The sequence below is a fragment of the Aulonocara sp. 'chitande type north' Nkhata Bay genome, linkage group LG3, assembly GCF_057382095.1.
Source record: "Aulonocara sp. 'chitande type north' Nkhata Bay isolate Kocher_YH1m ecotype deep benthic linkage group LG3, A_spYH_male_GT1.1, whole genome shotgun sequence".
Lineage (NCBI taxonomy): Eukaryota > Metazoa > Chordata > Actinopteri > Cichliformes > Cichlidae > Aulonocara > Aulonocara sp. 'chitande type north' Nkhata Bay.
The window spans coordinates 33,284,032-33,309,386 of NC_141346.1; the positions used below are offsets into that span (position 1 = coordinate 33,284,032).

The following is a 25,355-nucleotide window of genomic DNA, read 5'->3' on the forward strand; positions in this document are numbered from 1 at the left end:
GCAGAAAGTTTCCTTATATCAATCAATCAAAGCTTTATCCGTCACATGCAGGTTGCCCTGCAGTGAAATGGGACCCCCCCCCCGACCTTACACATATAGCACAAACATTACTTGGGGATACAGGTCGGAGATTGGTAGAATCAGAGAAAAAACATTCAAATGTACACTACAATGGGGAAAGTACAAGAGGAAAAAAAGAGACCCCTACTCATGCTGTGCTTCCATGGTAGGACAGCATGAGAACAGGAAACAAAAAAACTCCTCTGCACAAAAAAGCACATAAATGTCCACAGCACAACATTGTGAAGACATGACAAGCCACAGGGGTGGGTGGTTGGTGAGGAGTAATCCGAAGCGAACACAGCAGCCGCCCTGCACAGCGCTACCATTCCAGCGCGGCACAGAGACCCGCCGTGTTCCCTCGCAGGAAACAAGCATCGAAGGCGTTGGAAAGGGAGGGGGGATGAGTGAGTGCCTATGCCTATAGTGTTATCATTCTTTTGATTCTGAGACCTCACCGCTGCAGTGATCCGTTCCGCGATGTCTTCCAACTGTCGCTCAAGGGTCTCATTTTGAGCAGGCCTCTCTCTGATGTATCCCCCCATACGCTCAATGGTGTTGTTTTGAGCCTTCACAGCAGCTGCAAGCGTCTCCAAGGTGTTGACCATATTACGTTCGTTGTGAGAGATTGCGCCTCGTTCCATTTCGATTCCAGCGGGCAGCCTTGGGGGGGTTTGAACAGCCGGTTCCGCTCTCTTATTTCTCCGATAAACCAGGGCTAAGCCAACTCCGATCAGCATGAACCCTGTTATCACGGTTCCGAATAGATAGATATCTTCAGCGTCCTCGATCGACAGTCCCGCCAGGCACATGAACCTCCAGTTCTGCCACCCGTCCATCGTGTATCCGGCAGGGAAAGTCCCTCCAGGGCACTCAGGCTCTCCCGAGCCCAGATTTCTCGTTGAGAAAAGGGTGTCAATAGCATTCAGAGACCAGTTGATCAAATCCATAATTCTCTTTTAGGTTTTAGAGGACGACAGTGGGAGGCTATTCCAGGGAAAGTAACAGAGGTGGGACCAAGTCATTGTTTTGCAAGTCTCAAGTAAGACTCAAGTCTTTATCCTCAAGTCTCAAGTAATGTCAGGCAAGTCAGAGTCGAGTCTCAAGTCACTGGTGTAAAAGTCCAAGTAAAGTCACAAGTCTGAAATTTTGAATTTCAAGTCCTTTCGAGTCTTTAAAAAAAAAAACGAAAAAAAGCATGTTGCAGTTATGCTAAATGTAAATATTAGACCATGTAATTTTAAAATCTGTGTTTTTCTCAACACATACAAAATAGTGAACTTAGAAAATATACACAAATTGTGAAATTGCACCTCTTTAAAATGCAGCTCAATTAAACCTAGCTCCAAGAATAATTTTCACCGACAGTTCTGAGATACGCTGCATGTTATTCTTGGATGCGGTTGTAGGACTGGCTTTAAAATCGCATGACAAAAATATCATACACATTTAAAAAAAACTGTATCACCAACGTAGCCTGGACAACATTTGCTAGTTAGATGAAGTCAGCTATCTCATCGTAGCATATTTATATGCATATTTATAATCATACGGTTCTTGGAGTGAGTGCATACACTCATGAAGTTTAGTAACTTCAGGTCACTGCAACAAGCCCAGGTACAGTTTACCGACGGATGGGTGCAGGACCTTGAAATGCACCGTGTAGAAAGTAAAGACCATCGTACGTATCATAAGTTTACCAGTCTCACAAATCGTCTTCATAAATACACATTCGTTAACCGTTTATTAATAGGACCTTTGAGCTCAATGGTAATTAATTAGCAGTGGAAATAATTTCTGGTAGCATCACAGAAATGTAGCAGTGACAATAATACTGTATGCTGTAATCGTACTGGGCAATTAGTGATACAAAACAACTGTTTTATCCTGTGAATAAAAGTATATGTTTTTGTCAATGTACCATAATAACAGAAGCGAAACGCAATATTGTGTCAGGACAATTCACTATTTATGCACAATAAATAAAGGAGCATAGCGCGACAATTTCTGCTCAGCGCCAGACTTGCTTGTAACCTATATCACTAATTATGTTATGAAAATGACGTATTAACTACAACAGCAGACTGACCTTTGTGGAAATGCTTGGAGCAGACTAACCTGAGCTGGAGGTTTCTGGGACGTTATATTTGATCTTTGAATGGCTGCAATCCAGGCCACCCGTCGCCTCTTTGTTACTTCGGAAACATGGCTCGAACAATTTCTCTTCAACGACGTAATCCGATAACAACCGATCTCTTTACCCGTCGGCTTCCCGTGGCTGTCATGCGACCGGCTATTGCAGTTAATAATACAACAGCTTCTTGACATTTTTGTGTTTCTTTTTATCGCTGTATAACTGATTTTAATTGAAAGCCTGCGTGCGCTAGTACCGCTTGCCACGAGTTCCCAGAATCCTTTGCGGTTCTACCCGTGAATGACGTCACATTTTCAATCTCTATATAATATGCATGTTAAATTTTATATTTGGGGTAAAATATCAAGTCTTTTCAAGTAAACCGGTTCAAGTCCAATTCAAGTCCCAAGTCATTGGTGTAAAAGTCCAAGTCAAGTCACAAGTCTTAGAACATTTTTTCAAGTCAAGTCTAAAGTCATAAAATCGAGTCCAAGTCATGTGACTCGAGTCCACACCTCTGGAAAGTAATGCACACAAGACAAGACAATGACATAGAGGCTAAGCAGGGAAGATAAGGGTGAGGAGGAGAGGAGAAAAGTGTGACCGCCTTCGCTGAGAGCTGAAGAAGAAGTGTCTAATATAGAGCACAAACTTGAGGGAGGAATGTATTTAAACAAAAAGAGCACGAACTGGTGCAGCTGGACTGTAGTGGGCACTGTGCCAACGCTTTAGGCTCTATAGCTCACTCCAAATGTTTAGAGGGTCCTCAGTAATACTGGTATTTGGATGAAGCACAGCAAAACCTAACTGAACCTCACAGGCAGTCATGCTCTGGTATGATGAAAGGCAACCACACCTAAAAAGAGTGAGACATGCGGGCTCCTGTTTTAGTTCTTTGCAGCATCCAAACACCTGTGAAATAGCAAGTGCATGTTTCCCATAGAGATATACGAAATTACAAGAAATTATTTGTGTCACTTTCAAAGAGGTGACTTCATCCCAGCTCAGTCTCAGGAGTTTGTGAAATAGTCACCCAAAAAAATGAAAGAACTACACTTTTGTCAGTGAGCACAAATTTGTAAGTCATGCAATTCAGTGGGAAATATGTTTTGTCCCAAAAGCACGTATGTTCTGTAGAAAAAGCAAGTGTCACCATGGCAACCAGAAAGAAGTGTTTTATAAGCCATGGCAACTGTTGCGTTTATTTTTTAAACCTAACCCAGCAGATTTTAATGCCTAAAGCTGCGTCCACAGTGGAATCAATTGGCTGCGACCTGGCAACCACACACCACAGAAAATCAACTTCAAGCGACTGCACTACTTGCAAATAACCCCTGACAATGTAAAATGTAAAATGGGCGGGACCTGAGATAACCATTTCTCAACTTTTAGGCGGGCAACTGTAGCGACTAAGTGAGCACAGGATACTACTGATTGGCATGTGGCCTGGTAGTAAATACATGCTTTTTTCAGACAACAGTGCATCCCTCACAAAGCCTTATTTTGGTTAGTACATTACTTGCCCACTAATCAGCCCATCGGCCCAACACTAACCCAACAAGCTGAAAAATGATACCAACTGGTCAGGTTAGACAGGTTGTTATAGGATGACCCCAAATGGGTCACATTCCTATTTCCAGCCACCCTGGGAATAAGAATGTGCCATCCTGTCAGTTGAGTGGAAAATGAGAAAAGAAGTGTTTACGTATAATAAGTGAAAGCAAAACAAACAAACAAAAAACATTAAGGTCCAATTACTGCATTCAATATGATAAAAGACCAGTTGGGGAGGGTGTGGTTCAAGGTAAACTGGTAGGCATCTACTTTAGACTCAGTTCAGGGGTTTTTGAAGGTTCTCAGTCATCCAGGTCATCATCATCTTTAAGTTTCTTGAAGACGTTTCACCTCTCGCCCAAGAAGCTTCTTGAGTTCTAAGAGGTGGAGAGCCCTATTTAAGCCCTATTGGGAGTGTCCATAAGAGGGTTGCTGACCCTCTATTGATCATCTGCCTAATCACATGAGCCAAGGTGTGAAAACAGGTGCTGGTTACTATCAGCCTAATTGTCATTTAAGTACGAGGATGGGTTGTTTTTATAAACAACACAAGTTGGAACACACACACCCAGACACACACACAACAGTAATCTGAATGAATTATTGTGTTTGCACTCAATCGCACCTAGACAGTTCATTTGCATTCAGAGCAATTTACACAAATAAGTGCAAAGCAGAGACAAATGAATACACTTACACACATTAAACAATACAAATGTTAACAGACCCACACCCACAAAGAAGCACAGTTTTTATTATTGTGTATGTAGCATTCAGTAAAATATGGACAGACATACTCTATCCTTCCTGATATTATCATAGACTCGCCGCCCACTAAAATATCTCAGCTGGAGGCTTGGTTGCGTCTGGAGATGTGCTCGCTTATCATCTCAAAATACACACTCACAAGTGGACACATGGGAACGTAGAAAGAAAAAAGCACAAAAATAAACACACACACACTTATTCGCATTTCATTCTTAAACATCCCACGCAAACGGGAACACGTCTCAATGGTTTTTGGTCGTTTGTGCTCTTCACAGGCAAAGACTCACTGTATGCGCGTGCTGACTATCACACACACATAAACTTTGACTCCTCCACCTCTCCTTGAAGACATTTATGAGGTGCTAAATCACTAAGCTGCCTGACTGGTAAGGGTAAATAGAGAGGAGAGCCATACATACACACACACACACATGCTGTGATGTGAAGGATGTGTTGGATTTTTATCTTTAGTATATTTTTGAATGAGTACAATGTTTAACGTTCTTTTCAGACCTTTTTTTGAGGAGTGTGGACAAAGTCTAAATTAGTCTGGTGGAGAATCACTTGGAGGGCAAAGGAAGCGGAGAAAATGCAGGACAGAAGAAGATTTGAGTGGGCGCGCTGATGGATGGCTGAAGAGGGAAGAAGAAATGGATGAAAGCTCAAAAGATTTAGAGAAGGAAAGCATGGAAATTTATTGAGTAAGACTGAGGGAGAGGAGTGGGTTAATGGAGTAGATGGATGGAAGGAAAGTAATCGGAAAGGGGGGATATATCAAGAATATATCAAGACAGACCAGAAGGAATGTAAGAGAGAGAGGTTTGATTTATTCTCAAATCATGAATGACTGGGTGAAAACAACTTGTGCATGCAGGAAGTTCAAATTAGATGATCTGATTCTTTTTTTTTTCTTCCATTGCTTCTTTCCGCAGTTCGCCCTCACCATCATCTCGGATAAACACCTCAGATATGTCCGTTCACAACAGCAAGGTTCAAAGCTGAATGCAGATACTGAAACCGATTGACACCCTGTGGCAAACGGACTACAGCGATTGGGTGGACAGAGGACGATGGTGGCCCGGAGCCATGGATATGAGTCATCCAATTTCCAGCTCTAAATTAAAAACTCTTAAAGTCTCACTTCCACTTGGATGTAGATGTGGCTGAACACCAAAAAGCAACTCGGGACAGTTTTGCTCAGCATATACCTTGAGAACTCCCTGGCAATGATTTGTTGGCCAGTAATGGGAGATACAAGCCTAACAGAACAATTTGAGGCTGTTTGGAACTAGCAAGATTTATTAAAACACAATAATAAAACCAAGAGCCCTTGTAGCTGCTTCTTCCCTATCCCCCTGCCCCAGCTTCCCTGTCATTCACAATCCCCCAGATTTCTCCCTATCCTGCTTTCTTCCCATCCCATCTGATCAACTCTTAGGTGATATCCTTCAGAGAAGTGTCCCTTAATTTTGAGTGCAGCTTCTTCTTCTGTATGCTTCTGAAGCAGATTGTCCAATCTCCAGTAATCTCTCTTTGAAATGGGTGGCCCAGCAAGGGCTCTTCTTGGCGGGTTCGGGACAACCACATCCTCCTTGGAGGTCGGGAGTCGAATGGCTTGGCCGAGCAACAACCCCTTAGATCTCAATCAAACCCTCCCATGGGGGATAGGACTTGGAAGCAGCAGCGGAGGTGGTGGTGCTTCCGGCATGAGTTTAGGTCTGGATAATTTAACAACCCAGGAGTCTGTGAGCAGGGCGGTTATCAAAGAGAAGAACTGGCCAGCACTGCTCATACTCGTCATCATTGCGCTGACGATCGGCGGAAACATTCTGGTCATCCTCGCGGTGTCGCTGGAAAAGAAGCTCCAGAATGCCACCAACTTCTTTCTGAGGTCACTGGCTGTAGCGGACATGCTCGTAGGGATCCTGGTTATGCCAATCTCTCTTATCAACATCCTCTATGGTAAGTTTATGGTACCCATAAATGACATCAGCATGAAACACTTATATACAAATAAAATTCACAACTCATCTCTGCTGACAGTAGCATATTTATAGTCTTACGCAACTTTAAAACATCAGTGAACAATTGGATGAGTTGGTTTGGTTTATATGTAAGTATATATGTTATTGCTGTCAGCGTTAATCTCGTTAAAATGCCGTTAATGCAATAACCGCATTTAAGGCGTCAAATCTCCGTTAGCGAGTTAATGGAGATTTGCCACGTAAATGCGGTTATGGCGTTAACGTCATTTTAACGAGATTAACGCTGACAGCACCCAAAAAAAGTCGTTCATTTTACTTTCTGTATCTTTGATTTTTTTTTTTTCCATTTTTCTTTTCTTTTTCTGTTTTAGCCATTTAAGAATGATTCAAGAGTCAATCATCATCTTTGTGTGCCGTGATCTCAGCACTTGATCGGATGTGTTCACGGACATAGTGCAACCTGTGATCAGACCAGCTGATATCATTTAGGATAACTTAGTAAATTAGTGTTTGCAGTGAAGATAAACTGACCACTTAAACATTTAAATGACGCTTTTCTAGTTTTGTAGCTTCAGGCTGAAAAATCAAAGAGAAGGTGGAAAAATTGCTGCAAACTGAGAAACTACATTACTCCTACATTCTCAGTAAGCTCAGTACAGTCAAAAGGAACTTGTAAATTACTCGTACCGACTTTGAAAGAATAGCAAAACAGATGATCCACTTTCCTTAAGTGTTTGTAATTATGTATTCACTTCTTTACAGCCCCTCCTTTAATAATAAAAAGCCAGATTCATCCCTATAAATCTCAATCTTTAGACAATCTGCACCTGATCTCAAATATCCACCCACTTGCCAGCTGTTGTCAGCACACTGACATGCGCCTGCCATCATTAAAAAACATTTTTCCGTGCAGTTATTGAAATGATTATTACTTCTCTGAGACGGCGCACACTGTTATTTTGCAAGTGAATCAAAAGCCGGAGGATGCCAGCTTAATAATTGCAATTTCATACCAGCTTTTTACTGCTGTTCTTGCTTCCAGTGTCCATGCCAGGATTCTGCATGAACGCCCACATTAGCATAATAGGATATGTGCATTCCCCAAGCACGTGTGAAAACATTCGATTAAAGATAGACTGTCTTCTTCTAATGTTTCAGCTAGCTCTCGACGTGAACGCCTCAGGAGGGAGGTACATTTCCTACTTCATACCTGTAAATGTCACTATCACAGAGACGATCACAGAGCTGATAGTCAGTGAGAAAATCTGTTTCAGAGATGTAGATAAACAGATGGTGACCTTTACAGGTTTCAGTGACAGCATTCTTTCTCAGTGCTCACATCACCGGCTTCCAAGAACTCTTAGCGCCTTATAATAAATGTGTCTATGTTTTTTGGCTAATATCATACTTCCAATCGTATGAAGCCATATTTTAAAGATTTTTGATTAATCTGTTCAGTAATCTGAGAAACGTGAGGACATTTATGAAGGTATATTTTCAGGGATGCTGTGCACGATATACCTTTTTTTATATTTTACCTAGAAGTCATTGCATGTCATTCAGGGTTAATGTCATCAAGTCATCAGCGAGCGAATGAAAGAAAACGTGTGTGTGTGTTTCAGTGTTTGAGCTTTTTGCCTTAAAGACTTTTATACGATGGTGATGATGACTGTGTGTGTGTGTCATGTGCACTATAATAAAAAAGGTGCAGAGAAAGCTTATCTGCTCAAGGTTAACAGCTCTTTCATGATAATTCTACTGTAAAGACCTGCCAAGCACAAAATGGATTTGATGTGTGTGTGTGTGTGTAAAGATATGTTTAAATACTTGATTTATGTTTTTATTTGTAATGCCAACATTCATTACCTTTATGGTGCTTACACACACAGGAAGCTTTCATAGTGCAGCAATAAACAAATCAGAAAAATCAGGAAAATTACAACACACACATACACACACACACACACACACACACACACACAGAGCTTTTAGAGAATATGTGTTTGCATTTCTTTAATTGGAATTGCCAGATGATTAAATTAAATTGATGGAGCATAGGCTTTTTAAAATAGCAAGGATACACGCACACAAATACCGGCAGGCAATTTGTCATGTAATATAAAATGATTAGATAAATGTTCTTGGACAGGAATTATGAGTTTAATTATCATAATCAAATCGTGCATCTCTGATAAATCTCTAGAAACCCAGCTAACACCAACTGTTGCATCTGGGCTCCAGTTAGACAAAGACATAAACTTGTTGTGTCTTCTGTTGGGTGTAAATGGTGCACCATTTATCCATGGATAAAGGTCTTCATGAATCATGTATTGCCGTTACAGAGTGTACTAGAACTTACATAGATCTTTTCTACTCCACACTCTACACTGCTTTCTTACTACAAGCCTCAACTACCGGTTCACACATTGCCTCTTTTCTGTGCCTAAGCACTTACACAAGCTAATATTCATACACAGGTGCATCGGGGGGGAGAACACAGTGTTCAATATCAGTATCAGTGTTGTAAGTTAAAGACCCTACAATAATACAGAGAAAACCTCAACAATCATATGACTCCCTGTGAGCAAGCACTTTGGCGACAGTGGGAAGGAAAAACTCCCTTTTAACAGGAAGAAGCCTCCAGAAAAACCAGGGTGAGGGAGGCAGGGACATCTACCATGACCGGCTGGATTGACAGGAGGAAGGCAGGACAAAGACACACTGAGGAAGACAACCAGAGATTAATAATAGCAAATTATCAATAATAATACTGTAGCAAATGAGTACCTTGCCCACAGATTCTTAAAGGTCTGGAGCCATGGTAGCTCACTTATTCCACACAAGATAAACAATTTGCACACTCCAAGCAAAAATACCAGCTAGTTCAGTCAGTAGAGCATGAGATGCTTAAGCTCAGGTTAGTGGGTTCAAGCCTCACGTGGGGCGTTTCTCTTTTCTCTATCAAGACAGAACTTATGTGAGTTTACTCTCATGTAAGGTGCTGACAAACAAGATTCTTTGGGCATCATACTGAATCTTAGTGTGGATTCAGGAGTGGAGGTTGTCTCCTAATTGTGAAGGTTTTTGGTTGAATCCTCACATTCTGTAGTCTGCATGTTGATAAATTCTTGGGAGTCAATGAATCCTCTGAATGTGAACTTTTGGTTAATAAAGCTTCTGTGTGTGAGTGAGGCTAGTGGTAAGAAGTCATTGCAAGAGCTCCTATCAAGTACCAGTCATTTACCACTAAGCCACCAGCTTGTAATCCGCACACTGGAGGAACTGTGGATTATTATACCTTCTCAGTAACAGCTTCCACAATTAGACAGACTTTATGTTAATTATTTATACTAGACTGTAAAGTCCTAAAATTCTAATGCGGGGGTTGAACCCACGACCCTGAGATTAAGAGTCTCATGCTCTACCGACTGAGCTAGCCGGGCCTGCATTGTGTTTTTGTTGTGCATTTACTTGCAAGAAAAGCTCTGTCTGATTTGATGTGGAAGCTGTTATTGCGAATATTCATTCCTCGAAACCCAAACACAGTCCCAGCCCTTCAGCTTGCTTGGTTTTCTTTAATAAATGCTTTCTTGGTGATTCTTTTGGTGTCAGTTGCTAGTTTCAGTGTGAGACACTGAGAGATACTGCACGCCAGTTCCAAACCTGTCTCGTTACCTTCTGTTTCTGTCAAAACACAAAGGCAGCGGCAACAAAGAAGAACAGCTCAACACTTCACAACAGGACTTTGCTCATCATGGTGGGGGCATCCATCTTTCATACACAGCTGAAGTCTCTCCTGTATGCAAACTTTGTTGCTGTGTAGTTAACTTTTTCAGCTGCACCAGTAATTGATTAAGTGAGTAGAGGGGAGGAACGTGAAAATCTTTTAACTTATCAGAAATATCTGATGCTTTTCCTCTTGGTAGGACAGTTTAAAAAAGCAACAGCAAGAACACGGAGGTCTTCTTCTGGGTAAGACTTATGGTTCTGTTTTTCAGGATAATTTGTTCTGTTTTGCAGACGCGATCTAATTTCCATTCTGCTTTTCAGCAATTTGTCCATGTTTTCCCTTCCTCCACATTGAGACATTATGACGGGAGGGAGATATGGTGCCATCTCAACTGAATGTAATTCAGATTCATTTGGCTTCTTCCCTTCCTCAGGTCTCTGTTTGCTCAGTGATAAAACATACAGTAGACGTGATAATAAAACACTGATAATACATGAAGCGAGGAAACTGCTCATTTTTGAAGGTATCTCACTTCAAGTCTTATGGCCAAATATAAAACAAATACCCAAAACTATGAATTATTGATGTGGGGGAGGGCAGAATGGTTAGGTAAGGATGAAAATGAGATGGAACAAAGGCAAGAGAAAGGAAATGATATCTCATGGACTAAATTAAGGCAGGAGGAGATTACACAGACAGGAAAACACAGCCAAAAAAGTGCATGACATGCAAGGTCAACTCAATCAAAGTGTTCATTGAAGGCTATTTCTCTGCTCACAAACTGGAAACATAGATTCCTGAAGAAGACATGTTTAAAAAAACGGATTTTTCCCCAACAGTGAATTAACTCAACACATCAAAGTCTGTGCTTTAAGAAACTGGAAAGAAGGCCAATGTACACAGCCAGAGAAGGCCTATTATCATCTATCATATGTCATATACAGACATACAGGCTCGGGCCTTTTTTAGTCAGTGAGGGCTTGGATGCCTCTCCACACCTGGCGACGGTTGTTGTCCTTGAGGAAGCCCTCTATCCTCCTCCTGTAGGCCTCCTTGGCCTGTTTGATGCCCCTCCTCAGGTTGGCTCTGGCAGTGCTGTACAGGGAACTGTCCCTCAACCTGAAGGCTGAGTTACGAGTTCTGATCAAAGTCTGTACTTCACTCATCATACAAGGTTTTCAGTTAGGAAAAATCCAGATGGTTTTGATCACAGTCACATTCTTTACACAGCACTACATAGACTGAGTGAAGGTCTCCAAGTCCTGCTGTTCAAAGATGGACCAGTCTGTCAGATCAAAACAGTCCTGTAGCTGGAGGAGAGCATCATTTGGCCATGTTTTAATGACCCGGGTGCTTGGAGGGGGATGTAGGCAATGATGTTGAGTGATGTTACTGTCCACATGGTCCAGTGTCCCATCTGCCCTGGTAGGAATAACATGGTGGTGGAATTTGGGGAGTACAAATTTCAAACATGCCTTATTAAAGTCCCCAACAACAATATGGGTGCCTTCAGGGTGCTCTCTCTGCTGTTGAGAGCCTCCTGACGATAAGTTGGAAGTGGTTGAGTACTGAGCTAACGTTAGCATCGAGGAGGATGTAACCAATGGTAACGTTGGCTACCGTTAGCACATGAAGTAGATAAAGTGGGCCTGCACTAAGTGGACATGGCCTCTAAGTCTAGTGAGTAGTGACTGTCTATTATTCTACTGATCTGGAACCGATCCCGAAGCACATAAGCACAGAGCCCACCACCACTTCCCCTACCGGAGTCTTTGTTGTGGTGCTGGCGATGTAATGTCCGGCCCAGTAATTCCACTTGGGATCGAGGATGTTTGGATGGAGCAAGGATTCAGTTACCATCAGTAGACAACACTCCCAGACAAAGGTTATTAAGTGGATATCCACTTTATAACCCACAACCTTAAGCCATAACACAATACAAATTAATGGGTTCGATAAACTCTTAAATTTGCCTTGAAGAAAAAAAGTAGCTATAGAGACCAAAACTGTCCATTGTACCCAACTGTTAACATGTTTTTTTTTCTGGTTTTTGAGCCAGCCTCAAGCTGATGGCGGCAAGCCCATTTTTCCAACATGGTGTGTAAATGTTATGTGAAGCACATACTGAGGTCAGCTGAGTGCATAGACTGTGTGCACACGTGTGAAGTGAAAGGTAAATGTCAGTGAGTTTCCAAGAGTTCTAGTGCATGAAATCTGATAAAGTGGTTCAGGTGATGTCACAAAAAGCTTTCAAGGCGCATGCCCAGCTAGTTCAGTCGGCAGAGCATGAGACTCTTAATCTCAGGGTTGTGGGTTAGAGCCACATGTTTGGCATAGCTGTTTTAAATCACAATATGCTGGAATAAAGTCTTGAGCAAGGGACCAGGAGCCTTATGTTTTTATAAAGATGTGTGTCATACTGTATGAATGTGCACTGCGCAAAAAAATATAGAGAGCATTGTTATTCCAAGTATACCACCAAGTAAGTTAAACTTCTGAGATATTGATCTGGTCAGTTAAGTAACATAGGAAGTTGTTAATGAGTTTCAGCTGCTGTTGTATTAATGATATTAACTAGAGGGACGACAATGAGACAACCCCCAAAACAGGAATGGTTTTACAGGTGGAGGCCACTGAAATCCTTCCATCCACATCTTTTCTTATTTTTTTCAATAGTTTTGCATTTGGCTCAGGTAGCGACATGATACCTGGACCCTACAGAGGTTGGACAGGTAGAACAGTATCTGCTGCTTCGCGCAAGGGCGAACAGGATGGTTGGTGTGACCAAGCAATCAGAATCATGAGGTTAACCTGAGGGCCTGACATCCTCTGTGCTAGTCTTCTAGCCCTGTGCTCAGTGCTCATTGGCTTTAGAACAAATTCAGACATATAGTGGTTAACACATTTGTTTGGGAAGTGATAGTTTGCTGATTTAGTTCCAGCCAGAGACACAAATTCCCCTTGGGTTTGTGTCTAACGCCAGGAAAGACATCTGGCATTAAAATCTGCCAAATCAAATTTGCAAAGCTCCATGCTTATCAAGGGATATAGTCAGGTAAACATGGAGAATTTAGTTAAGATGCTAAAAAAGCATGTAATTGCTGTAAAATCTGAAGCTGTTGCTGAGACAGAGCAATCCTTAGCTCCCCCTGACTGCAGGTACAAGTGTCTCAGAAGGTTATAAAATGTTAGCTGAAGGCCATGAGTTTGAAAACCAGGAGATTTTCTTTTAGAAAAACAAATTAATTCATGTAACAAACTGTAAACATGCCTCTTTTGTTTTCCTGGTGAAAAAATGGACATTTTAAAATTGTAGTCTGTAGAAATTTGCTTGTTCAGTCAGCCTCAAGTGGCCACTGGAGGGACTGCAGTTATTGACTTCTTTTTTTTCAGTTCTGGAGTTCAGCATTTGGTCGAACGTTTTCATGGACATCACACGTCCCATGATCAAACTAGCTGATGCTTTTTTTTAATTTTTGGAAATCAGTGTTACATCAAACTAAAGTGAGCAGAAATACAACACAAATTCCCACCACAAGCGCCCTTCTTGACTACCATCTGACCTGTTCATACGTCATAACCTTTCCGTATTATGCAAAGCCTGACAAAATGTGCGATGATTCAAAAGTGCTGTTTAATTATCAGCTATTTTGTACAGTTGACTGCAACACTCAGTTATATTCACTCGGTCTATTTAGAAGAAAGTCTAACTCACCCGGTAGCCAGCTGAGTAACACCTTGTGTGTTTGTGTGTGTCATGCACTGCCCCCCAAAAAGCGTTTGACCTCTGAAACATTATGCAAGCTGCCTCCCACTCAGCATGCACACAAACAAGCGTGTGATTCATTCCACATGCATCACATACGTGCTGCTCGTCCTACAAATCAGAGATGAAATTAAGCAGCCAGATTACACGCTCGCGGGTTTGGCCCCAGGTCATGTCCTCGGTTCATATAAATAGCCGCGGGCACAGAGAGACAGTTTTTGCGGTATATGCCCTCTTTAGGAGGATGACACAGCATCAGTGTTGCTCACTTTTATTTATCCTTAACAGAACAGCTTTTCAAGTGAAACATATCACTCAGAATCAAAGATTGCCTTTACTGGATGATTTGTGATGCACTATAGTCCCTTGAAATGTGGAAGCAATGGCACGGATTTCAGTTAGAAAGATATTTGAAATGAAAGTGACGGAAAATAGATATGAGCCAAAGCAATTGAAAAAGACGGAGGAGACAAGAAGGATGCAAGCTGTGACACTGAGTACGGTAATGGAGCATTCGTGCCTCGAGCAGTTAGCATAATTGTAGTTGATGTTTGGTTTTACTCGTTTCATTTAAATAAATAGTATCTTTCTTGCAAGTGCCAGAATATAATTTTAACCCACTCAGCAGCCAGCCTGCCAATCAAGCTAATTATTTAAGCCCAGTTTAAGCAGTGTGTGACCTGCTGATTGTAATTACGCATCCGCTGGACTCTGCTGACTCCCTCGCGTGTGTTTGTAGCTGCTGTATTGTTATCCCAGGGGGTGTACATGGGCCCAACGCTGAGATGGCAGAGTGCGATTTTATTCCCAACGACCCCAAACTGCTCACCCAACAAATCAGCGAGGGGAGACTGACTAGCTAGTAGCTCTACAGGGTATCACACTGGTACTAGATTTGACCTTTGGTCTCCAAGCCCAGAGAGAGATAAAAGAGGAATTCACCCTCTGGGATCGTACAGCATCACTGAAAAAGAAAAAAGAAAAAAAAGAAAGCTGATCTGATTTTAGTTTCACAAACTGTGCATCGGATGCTAGCTTCTGTTTCCTGCTGGGAGGTAAATTGAGCCCACTGTGGTCAGGAATGATTTTCTTTTATCTTTGTTTGACTTTTAATGTCTTGTTTCACGCCCAGCACAGTCACTCTGGGCTATTGGTCGACACTCCAGTTAGGTTGGTGAGAGACAAGCAAATCAATGTCGTTTGTTCTTATACGGTTCTCTATGTGCTCATGAAAAATGAAGTGCACCCCATAATTCAGTAGAGCCACTTTTAGAAGCAATAAACTGAATTTGTTTCTTTGTGAGGTGACTTTATTATCAGTCAGGAATTCTTGCCTGCTCTTCTTTACAGCTTTGCTTGAGTTCATTGAGGTTTGTGGGCATTCATTTGTGCACAGCTCTCTTAAGGTCCTGCCACAGCATTTCAATCAGGATGATATCTGGACTAGACCATTGCAACATCTTGATTCTTTTCTTTTTGCTGCTTTGCTTTGGACCATTGTTTTGTTGCATGGCCCAGCTTCAGCCAAGCTTTAGCTGTCACACAGATGACCTACCATTTGACTCTAGAATAGTTTTTTGTACAGTTGTATAACCCAGGTTGTTAAGTCTTTTTCTAATGGGTCATGAACTTTAACATTTAGCATCCCGAATGACACTGGTAGACTTTCAGATGTAGGCATGGCTAGCTCAGGTGGTAGAGCATTAGACTCTTAATCTCAGGGTTGTGGGTTCAAGCCCCACGTCAGGTGTAGCTGTTTCTTCTGACTTTGTGGTAAGTTCTATTAAGATTGGCCTACTACATACATCTAACAAATATGCTGGAAAAAACTGCTTGAGAGAGTTCACAGTTGCTAATGATCAGTTGACTGCATCTTGTTAGCAGCCCTGATTCATACTAACCCAGTAAGTACGAGCCTGCTGTCTTTCAAATCCCTGTAGCTAACCTTGACTATGAGGAAGAATTGAACATTCTTGATAGTCTGAGAATTTATTTAACAACTTTCATTTTTCCTGTTAATAAATACATGAAATAAATCTTTCATGTATCTGAATAATTTGCGGCTTTTGTGTCCTGAATGTTTTTAGCAAAGTCTTCCATTCAAATGTTTTGAGGTGCCTCATCATAATGGTTTGTAAAAAATGCATTTGTATTCAGAGTGGTCTTTAAAACGAATGCTTAGAGTGGGAATACAAAACTCAAAGACTGCAGCTAGTTCTTGGCTTCTGCAAAGCCTTGTTGTTTTCAGTCTGCGGCAATACATTTTGCTAAGTAGTGGCAAAATGCAAGTATAATGATACAAGGAGCCATTAAGAAAAACAATTTAGTAGCAGTCATGCTAGCAGCTCTGTGAGCCAATCAGCACTTAGGTTAAGGTCAGTGGGCATGATTTACAAGACTGTAGTGAATTTTTTCAAACATGCACAACCCAAAGTGTAACTGGGGCATTTTGAAATTTGTAAGAATTTGGTCAGTTTAGGATTAAGTCTTTGGGCACCCTCGCATCAGATTTTAAGGTGGTTCATCAACTATTTAAAGCTAACATGATTGAATCTCATTGCTATTTACATAATCACATGTTCTCTCCAGTATTGTCTTTTTTTAATCTTTTTTTCATCCTTGTTTGTTTGAAATATTGTCATTGTAATTTGTTATTGACAAGTTCAACTTTTTATTGAATCAGTTATCTCTTTAGAATCGGGGCTAATCCCTTATTCCTCTTTGTTAGATTCATTTTTTAAGGATGCAAGAAGCAATAAACCTCAGGCTACAACAACAACTACACCTGCATCACAAAAGCATTAAACCTTATATTCATAGTGGGTTCATTGATATGCAAACTGATAATCTACTCTTAAAATCTAATTCCCAGCCATTAAATTAGACATCTAAATAACTCCGCCTAAGCCTAATCATAATTTTTACAATAAACCAGAGAAATGCTGTCATCAAACTATCACATTTATCTGATTTTTCACAGAAACTTGGAGCTGCATGTAATTTTCATTCTCCCTTTGATGTACTCTAATTAATTAACATTTAGTCAGCCTCTCCATGCTGCATCTTAAGCCCTCAAAGTCTGCTAACCCTGATGCCATTCACTCAGCCAGACTCCTAGAATCGATTGAAAAAAATGAATTACTGCTTTTAAAGTCAAGAGCAGCAACCGCTGCCCATGAAAAAACAACAGGCAGCTTATTATTATTTACATCACCTGGCAGCACGGTAATCTTTCATGTTCTCTCTCAATTCTTCCAGACTACGCCTGGCCCCTCCCCAGCGCTCTGTGTCCGATCTGGATCTACCTGGACGTGCTGTTCTCCACTGCCTCCATCATGCACCTCTGCGCCATCTCCCTCGACCGATACGTCGCCATCCGCAACCCTATAGAGCATAGCCGCTTCAACTCTAGAACCAAAGCCATGATGAAGATCGCTGCAGTGTGGACCATATCTATAGGTCAGCATTTGCATGTTAATACATAAATGTAGATTTGGCTCCTTTTCCACAGGCTCTGTTAGATTCCTAATTAAAAATATTTCAGTTAGTTAGAAGTGTAAGTGATGGCGTAATTATACATAATTGTGCTGTTTATATTCATGGTGTCAAGAGGTGGAGGCCACTTGACAGCATGAATATCACAAATACTCCAATTTCAGCCAACAAAACTGCTGCACAGGCTTTAGGATGGACTGTTAGTTAAATTACCCGTGCAGAAAACCATATTATTTGCCAAATTATCACATTAAGACTGCTCCAAAAGGCACCAACATCATAGAAGTGGTCAGGTTTAATGAGTAGCTGGCTAACAGACAGCTGGTTAGCAGACAGATACTGGTTTAGCAAATTAGTGTAAAAGATACACGTAACTACCATGACATCATCCATTATTCTCTATCATATCGAGACTATCTCTCCACTCCGCTACATACTCCATATGTACAGAGTGGAGAGATAGTCTCTCACTCAGAGAACCAAGGTTACAATGTAACCGTACAGTTTGTGAAGCCATGTTTTGAAGCCTCGACACGGTTGTTTTCACCGTCACCATCTTGGTTTTAAAAAAAATGGAAGTGATGAGGACAAGAGTGAAACGGCTTGCTCACTGGTTAATGTCATGTAAACCACAAGTCATTGTTTAGTGAGCGCACCACTTCCTTTTTGAAACATAGTCTCCAACTGAGATTAACAAAATACACTTATATTTTTTACTTCCTATGACCAAAGATTTGTGGCTCAGCACATAAACTCAGCAGCAAACTGTTTACAGAGGCTAGGACAGCAAGTGGTTTTGCCAAAGACTTGTGAAGGACTGGACATCTATGTACCAAGTCTTCCACCATACAGCCTTTTTTTCAGGCTAAACTATATAAACAGGACAGAGCAAATCTTTTATTTGAATGAACTGTTATGTAAATGTGCCGCCATAAGGGACGGCCAGAGTTTTATGACTTTACGACTTTGTTAACAACTCGTGACAAAGCGCTTACAGACCAACATCTTTGACTCATCCCACCATGTTGATTGGTGTTGTTAATCAAGAAAAACATGAAGTATATGAGGCTGTTACTGTAGCAAAACAATTTGTCTGTGTGAGCATGTGCAATCAGATTTGTAAATGTGTTAAGAAATCTGTAAGTGTGCACAGTGATAATGGTTGAAAAGTCTAAAAATCTTTGTTGACGCACTAAGAACACAGACAAGTCATCAGTTAGAGCTCCTGGTTTAGATTCCATGATCTAAACCAGGTGTCCCCAATCCCAGTCCACGAGGGCCGGTGTCCCTGCAGGTTTTAGATGTGTCCTTGATCCATCACAGCTGATTTAAATGGAGAAATTGCCTCCTCAACATGTCTTGAAGTTCTCCAGAGGCCTGGTAATGAACTAATCATGTGATTCAGGTGTGTTGACCCAGGGTGAGATCTAAAACCTGCAGGGACACCGGCCCTCGTGGACTGGGATTGGGGACCCCTGATCTAAACCTTTCTGGATATTATCTGTGAGTTAATTAGTCTCTGAACACGTCCTGCTTTTGCGCTGGGGTTGTTTCTCTTTTTTTCTTTAATTCAGTGAACTGGCCTTTTATCTTCACACATCTATAAATGAGCACAATGAAGAAAATACATTCTACCTTTGTGTCGTTTTGTGGTCAACTGCAAGACTGGATTTTTATATTGCACCACTGTTAATTTAGCCGACCCCTACAGGTACACATGGAGAGTTTCGAGACTGATGACTGTTGTTAAATTTAATGACTTTTCAGAATCCCCCTCGCAGTGTCTCCAAAGGTCCTATCAGTGCCCCTCCTGACTTTATGAAGCAGTGGGAACCCTCTCAGTTTGTTGACGCTCAAAGCGTCTGGCTGTGTGTTGTTACAGTTGGAAGTGATTTGCATCACAGACTTTTTACTCCCCAAAGGTGATCGCAGCACTTTTCTTATTTGATTTTGTTAGAAGCTAGGACGAAAATATGCGAATAAATTAATTTTGTCATCTTGAAATGTAATTGTTAAAGGTAGCCAGAAGATATGCCGTAGAGTTATTGACACTTCATATATATATATACACACTGCAAGTCAACATTCATATGTGGATTCCTAAAAGATGACTTTAAATGTTTTACCACAAGGATTTTAGAGGGAATTGTGGCTTTGCTGGAGTAAAAGCAGTCATCTCATATAGTCTTATGATTTTTATTTTATTTTTCGTTGTTATTTTAAAGGGACAGTACACCCCCAAAAAACAATTCGACATATTTTTTCCTCTTGCTTTTATAATGTTCATAAATAGGTGTAGATATGATTCTCTTGCCAAATTTTGAATCAGGAAAAATTCATCTCAGCAACAATTTCTCTTTAAGAAATCGCAACCCGGTTTCATTTAAAAGCTGCTTCCTCTCTGCTGAACTGCACCTGCAGCTGGGTAACATTACAGCTCAGCCAAGGGTGTTTAAATCTTCTCATGCTGTCGCAAGCAAGAGCTTCCCACCACACATACTTCTCAACCCACTGTCTCCCTACTGGGAGTCAAATACTGACATTTTGTAAAAATCACTGGCATCTCAAAATGATGCACAAAACATCCTTTGCCATCTGCGTCATGACGAAACAGGTTTAGGCAATATAAAAGACATGCCTCGCTCCCAACTCTCAATTTTAAACGCACTGGCTAAGGCCTGATTGAGATTCTGCAGTTACATTGTAGGTTAAGGAGTAGATTCGCAGCTGAAGCATAATTCAGGCATATGGCGTCAGTCGCACAGGTGTAGAAACCAGTCAGTGAGTCCCCTATCAGCAAGGAAAATATGTCTCAAGCTAGATTGCTTTGGTTACTGTCAGCTTGCTGCGGTTGCCCGTGGTTTGGATATAAATGGAAATTGTTTGCCTTCAAAGTAAAGAAGAGCTGCTTGCAAAAGCAGCTTAGGGTGGGGGGAAAGGAGGGTTACTTTCCAGTCTTCCGTGACTGAAACTTTAGCAACTGCTTTCCAACAGGAACCGCTCACTATCAGTCTCACTTTTCTTTAGAGATCGTTCTTTGCCAGGAGGTTGCAGACTAGTCTCTGGTACCTGCGCTCTCAGCAGTGGTATAAATGGCACAGAGCTGTCGGGATGTCACCGTCTTACATGCAAAGCAACCAGTGTGGCAGATTAGGACAGATCAGGGATCAAAACAGCGACCTTCCGGTTACAGATACGCTTCCCAAACCCCCTGAGCCACAGGGGGCGTGTGTTGCACAGAGGAAAGTATGACCTCCCTGTGAGGAAAGTGATGAGGGATCAAATGACTTTTAAAACTTTTCCCTCAACCCTCCCTCGCTCTGTCTGACCTCCGGCTCCTGTTGATGTTGTTCTGAGCCCTTTAACACCCGCGAGGGCTTCAAGTCTTGACACACACATACAAGGGTGAAAGTGCGTACTGCTACTGTATGTCCTCGACCCCCAAAGCAGCTATGCAAAGTCAATGCATGCGTGCATAAACTCCACCTGGGCATCGATTGTTGCTGCATTTAAAGTCACGGTGTCACAGAACAAAATCCACAGGCTATCAGGTTTCCCGTGTGGGGATTTAATACGTGTTTCACTAAGAAACAAGTGAATCAAAAAGCGTCTAATGAAGGGCAAAGGTTTGTTATCTTTTGGTTGGATGCAATTAAATGTTCGGTCGTGTCCTAATGATGAAACATTTTATTAAAGGTTAAAGCTGTTGAGACTATCAACAGCTAGCCTCGTGTTGACAAATAAGTTGGTTTGTGAGTGCTTAAGGCCAAAAAGTGTGCCAAGCTATGTGCTCCCAGTGGCTCGGTCAAAAAGTCCCAAAAGGTAAAACACAAGCTGTATCGATTCCAGGACTCAACTTAGTTATCTGCAGTTTTTTCATCTTATCACACACTGATACAAAAAAAACATGTATTTCTTTGCCCGAGTTGAAGAAAAGAGATCAAACATCATTAAAGTTTTATATAGTGCTTCTTTTCACTTTCTTTATTCTTTTATGCCCTTTTATGTGGAAAACAATCTACTCCTAACCAAAGATGATTGAGTGATCCATCTTAAAAGGGAAAATAGTATTTATGAGTCTTTTAATAGTTTCCTACATAATACATTTTTCCATCAGGTAAAAAGTTGTTTTGCTGACAGCGATTACTTCCTGTGAGCTACATTGACAGACTGAGTTGATTGATGCCTCCAGATAGCAGGTAGGTTTTTACTTTTCTGTCCTTTCTTGCTCTGCACTCATTCGCATCCGGCTTTAAATCAGAAGAAATTGCTCTTTTCCTGCTGGCATTTCCTTGACCCCTCAAGAGGTTCTGCACCACAATGTTCAGCTGTGATTGAGGTCTGAGAGGGCTTAGAGAGATCAATGCTAAAGGATTAACAAAGAAACACCCAAACAGAAGATGTTTTCTGCTTCTTGTTGACTTTTTACTTTCTAGCATTCGTGTATCTTCCGGCTTTTTTCCCGCTGTCCATTAGAGCTAATGTGTGTCCTCTCAAGTGTCTGTGTGAACACAACCGTTTTCTCATTGGTGACAAATTAAAAATGCAGAGCAGGAGGTTTGCATGAATGACCTCAGTCTGTTTTGGTCCGAACTGACAGCTGTTACATATTTAGATGCACTTGTACTGCTCAAAGGTTTGAGGCTAATTTCTGTAAACTGATGTCATCTGGAGCATAAGGACAACGTTTTGGGTACTGGGAGCTCTATGTTCTCTTTTTGTAGTCTAAAATGTGCTGACCCATCATGTTAAAGCAGCTAGTTGCAGTCTGAGTGATGACCAAAAGATGGAATACATTTACTGAAATGCAGTCATATTCTGGTGACGGCTTAGTGACCACTAAATGGGACTCTGAGTCTTGGCCCAAATATTTTATGGCTACATTGAAACACTGACCCCAGAGATCATCAGACTGAATTCAGTGAGTTTTGTGAGATTTGTTCATCTTTCTGGCATTTAGTTGTTTAGGAAGGGTGGGGACGGCGGGGGGGTTAGGAGTGACGGCGGTGTTTTGAGATGTGAGAGATTTGCGACATTTAGCGCAAATCTTGTGTAGTTAGTGTTTAGTGTTGTCAATAGTTTTGTTGTGTGAGTCAGAACAATGAGGCGACTGCTGAATGTTACAGGTGTTACAGGAGTGATACGTCTCCTGCTGTCAGGCCTGCAGGTATCAGGCTGTTGTTCTCCTTTATCTCATAGTGGACAGAAATTGTTTTGTGGAGTGGCACAAATAATTTGTTTGGCATCAAATTTGATGCAGAACAGCTGATTGTTCTGTAAATTCAGTTAAACAGCTGCAAGAAACTTTGTTGTTTGCAAAACTCAGTTACTTTTTTGAAGAAGTAACTATATAATTAATTGCCCAACATCGGCCATTATTTACTGTATTTTGCAGACAGAGTTACAGGACTCTCTCCCAGACCACAGACTCATACTCATAATACAAATCAGAACTTTATAAAAAAAAAAAGAGGAAGAAAAAGAAAGTTGTGTTTTCAAAGTTGGAGTTCAAGTTATTTTTACTTCCAATAGTGTTAACATACTACACAGGTCATGAAGATTTTTTTGAATTTTCATTGTAAGTGGGCTAAAGCAGTTAATTAAAAGTAGTCTAACATAAATGTAAATGCTGTAATTTGATTATTTTAATAAACCATGAAACTTGGATGGATTCGATGCTGGCGTGACCACAGTGCACACGTCTGCTGTTGCTCACAGTGGTCCAAGGGACTGCTCAGGGAGTTTGTGTGTTTGCGCAGACACATGAAAAATTAGAGGAAACATTACCAGTGCGGTTTCACTAGGTGTGCAAGCCCGGCTAGCTCAGTCGGCAGAGCATGAGACTCTTAATCTCAGGGTCGTGGGTTCGAGCCCCACGTTGGGCGGAGCTATTTTAAGACAGAAGTTATCAAGAAACTCTCTGAAGTCCTGGATTCAGCTGATTTTGTTATGACCTTGTTATTCCAGACATGTGAACTGCCAAAACTTCTGCTTCATAGAGGTTCTCACACATGCTTACAGTTAGACGCAGATCATCATCTGGAAGGTGTAAAGGTGTGCTTGATTTTCTATAGGACTGCACAGAGTCCTGTGAAAGCTTTCTTTTTCATCTGTAACTGAGTCAGATGCTCTTTCCTCGATGGAAAATAAATATTGGTGCAAATGCAAATCATGTCTTTATGACCTTCTGGTGCCGATCCGTCCTCACGTGGACATTTTTGCTAATATGATTCTTCAGAAGGTTTTTGGTCAAGTCTCAAGTCAGTGCTTTATGAAGTAAAATCTGGGCAAAGTCAGATTTCGCAGGCTGAGGTTGGCTCTTGCTGTCATGATTGACATGACAAAAATGAACTTGAGCTGGCAGAGCAAGCACAGAGAAAGGTTGAAATAAAAGCAAGTTTAATGAAGGATAATAAGAAAAAAACCACATACGTTTTTATATAGCTCTACCTCGGGATCCACATGGTTTTAAGGTGAAATGAATTAATGAGGTGAATCACAGCTTTTATTTAGATTCACCTGATTGCTCGCTCTAAATGAGAAAAACACCAGATGGAGGCAATTGTTTATTCTCCTTGCGTGATGCATTTTAAAACTTACATTTACTCTCTTGGTCTGAAGTTTATCGCCATGCTCTGCAGACATCTCTATAAGACTAAGAGCATCTGTTAGCAAACTGAAAACAAAATACTAAAGGTTATATTTCAGCTGTCCAACGTAGTGAGTATTTTATTTATGATTGTTAGTTTAAAACAATCACTGCTGGGTCGTTTGGCTCTCGGCGAAGGCACTCGCACTTTTTCTCCTCTCCTCCTTCCCCTTATCTTCCCTGCTTAGCCTCTTACTGTATGTCCTTGTCTAGTCTCGTGTATTTTTGTATTACTTTTCCCTGGAACACCCTCTCACAATCTGTTCTCTAAACCTAAAAGAGAATTATGGATTTGATCAACTGGTCTCTGAATGCTATTGACACCCTTTTCTTAACGAGAAGTCTGGGCTCAGGAGAGCCCGAGTGCCCTGGAGGGACTTTCCCTGCCAGATACGCAGTGGATGGGTGGCAGAAGTGGAGGATCGTGTGCCTGGTGGGACTGTCGATCGAGGACGCTGAAGATATCTACCTATTCAGAACCATGATAACAGGGTTCTTGCTGATCGGAGCTGGTTTGGCCCTGGCTTATCGGAGAATTAAGAAAGCGGAACCAGCTGTTCAAACCCACCCACGGCTGCCCGCTGGGATTGAAACAATGGGACGGGGCGCGACTTCTCAGAAAGGGCTCACTGAGTGCAGCGTGGTTAAGATCTTGGAGAAGCTTACGGCTGCCGTGAATACTCAGAATAAGACCTCTGAGCTAAAGTTGGATCACATCGTGGAGCAGCTCACTGCGGACATGAGGTCTCAGAATCGGCTCTTTGAGCACAAGAATGACAAGACCACGGAGTGCAAGTTTGATAACATCATGGAGAAGCTCACGGCTCTCCAACGGGAGATTGAGAGACCAGTGTCGGTGTCGGAGTGTTAAAGAACAGCTTTGAAATTCTCATGAGTTATTCGCACAAACGAAAAATCACCATCATAATGCGGCTATCCCTTCGGCGCTAGCTGTGGGCTCAAGGCTGGAGCTGAACAAAACTCTAAACGACTGTGTTTAGACTGTTCTTCCCACTGCATGCAAGGCCACCTGGGTTGGCTTGTAGACTGTTTACTTAGCCTGGTAGGGCGAAGGACACTGAACTATGGACACGCACACACATACATTTACACTGACAAGCACTCACTCATCCCCCTCCCCTTCCAACGCCTTCGATGCTTGTATCCTCCTGGGGAACACGGGCGGGTCTGGGCCCACGCTGGAGAGTCGGCGC

At 41.6% G+C, this 25,355-nt stretch overlaps 1 protein-coding gene and 3 non-coding genes across 5 annotated transcripts in view; 3 read left to right on the forward strand and 1 right to left on the reverse strand.

The window, feature by feature from the left end:
• htr2cl1 (5-hydroxytryptamine (serotonin) receptor 2C, G protein-coupled-like 1) overlaps nucleotides 1-25,355 on the forward strand; it is a 234,614-nt gene that overhangs the window by 193,715 nt on the left and 15,544 nt on the right. For both annotated transcript variants that reach the window (XM_086277081.1, XM_086277090.1), the window contains exons 5-6: nucleotides 5,449-6,478; nucleotides 17,256-17,456. In XM_086277081.1, the coding sequence (XP_086133207.1) occupies nucleotides 6,055-6,478; nucleotides 17,256-17,456 (625 nt within the window). In that variant the 5' untranslated portion in view covers nucleotides 5,449-6,054. The remainder of the gene's footprint in view (nucleotides 1-5,448; nucleotides 6,479-17,255; nucleotides 17,457-25,355) is intronic.
• trnak-cuu (transfer RNA lysine (anticodon CUU)) lies at nucleotides 9,872-9,944 on the reverse strand. The gene has a single exon. It is a non-coding gene; the product is annotated as a tRNA-Lys (tRNA).
• trnak-cuu (transfer RNA lysine (anticodon CUU)) lies at nucleotides 15,675-15,747 on the forward strand. Its single transcript has one exon. It is a non-coding gene; the product is annotated as a tRNA-Lys (tRNA).
• trnak-cuu (transfer RNA lysine (anticodon CUU)) lies at nucleotides 23,305-23,377 on the forward strand. The gene has a single exon. It is a non-coding gene; the product is annotated as a tRNA-Lys (tRNA).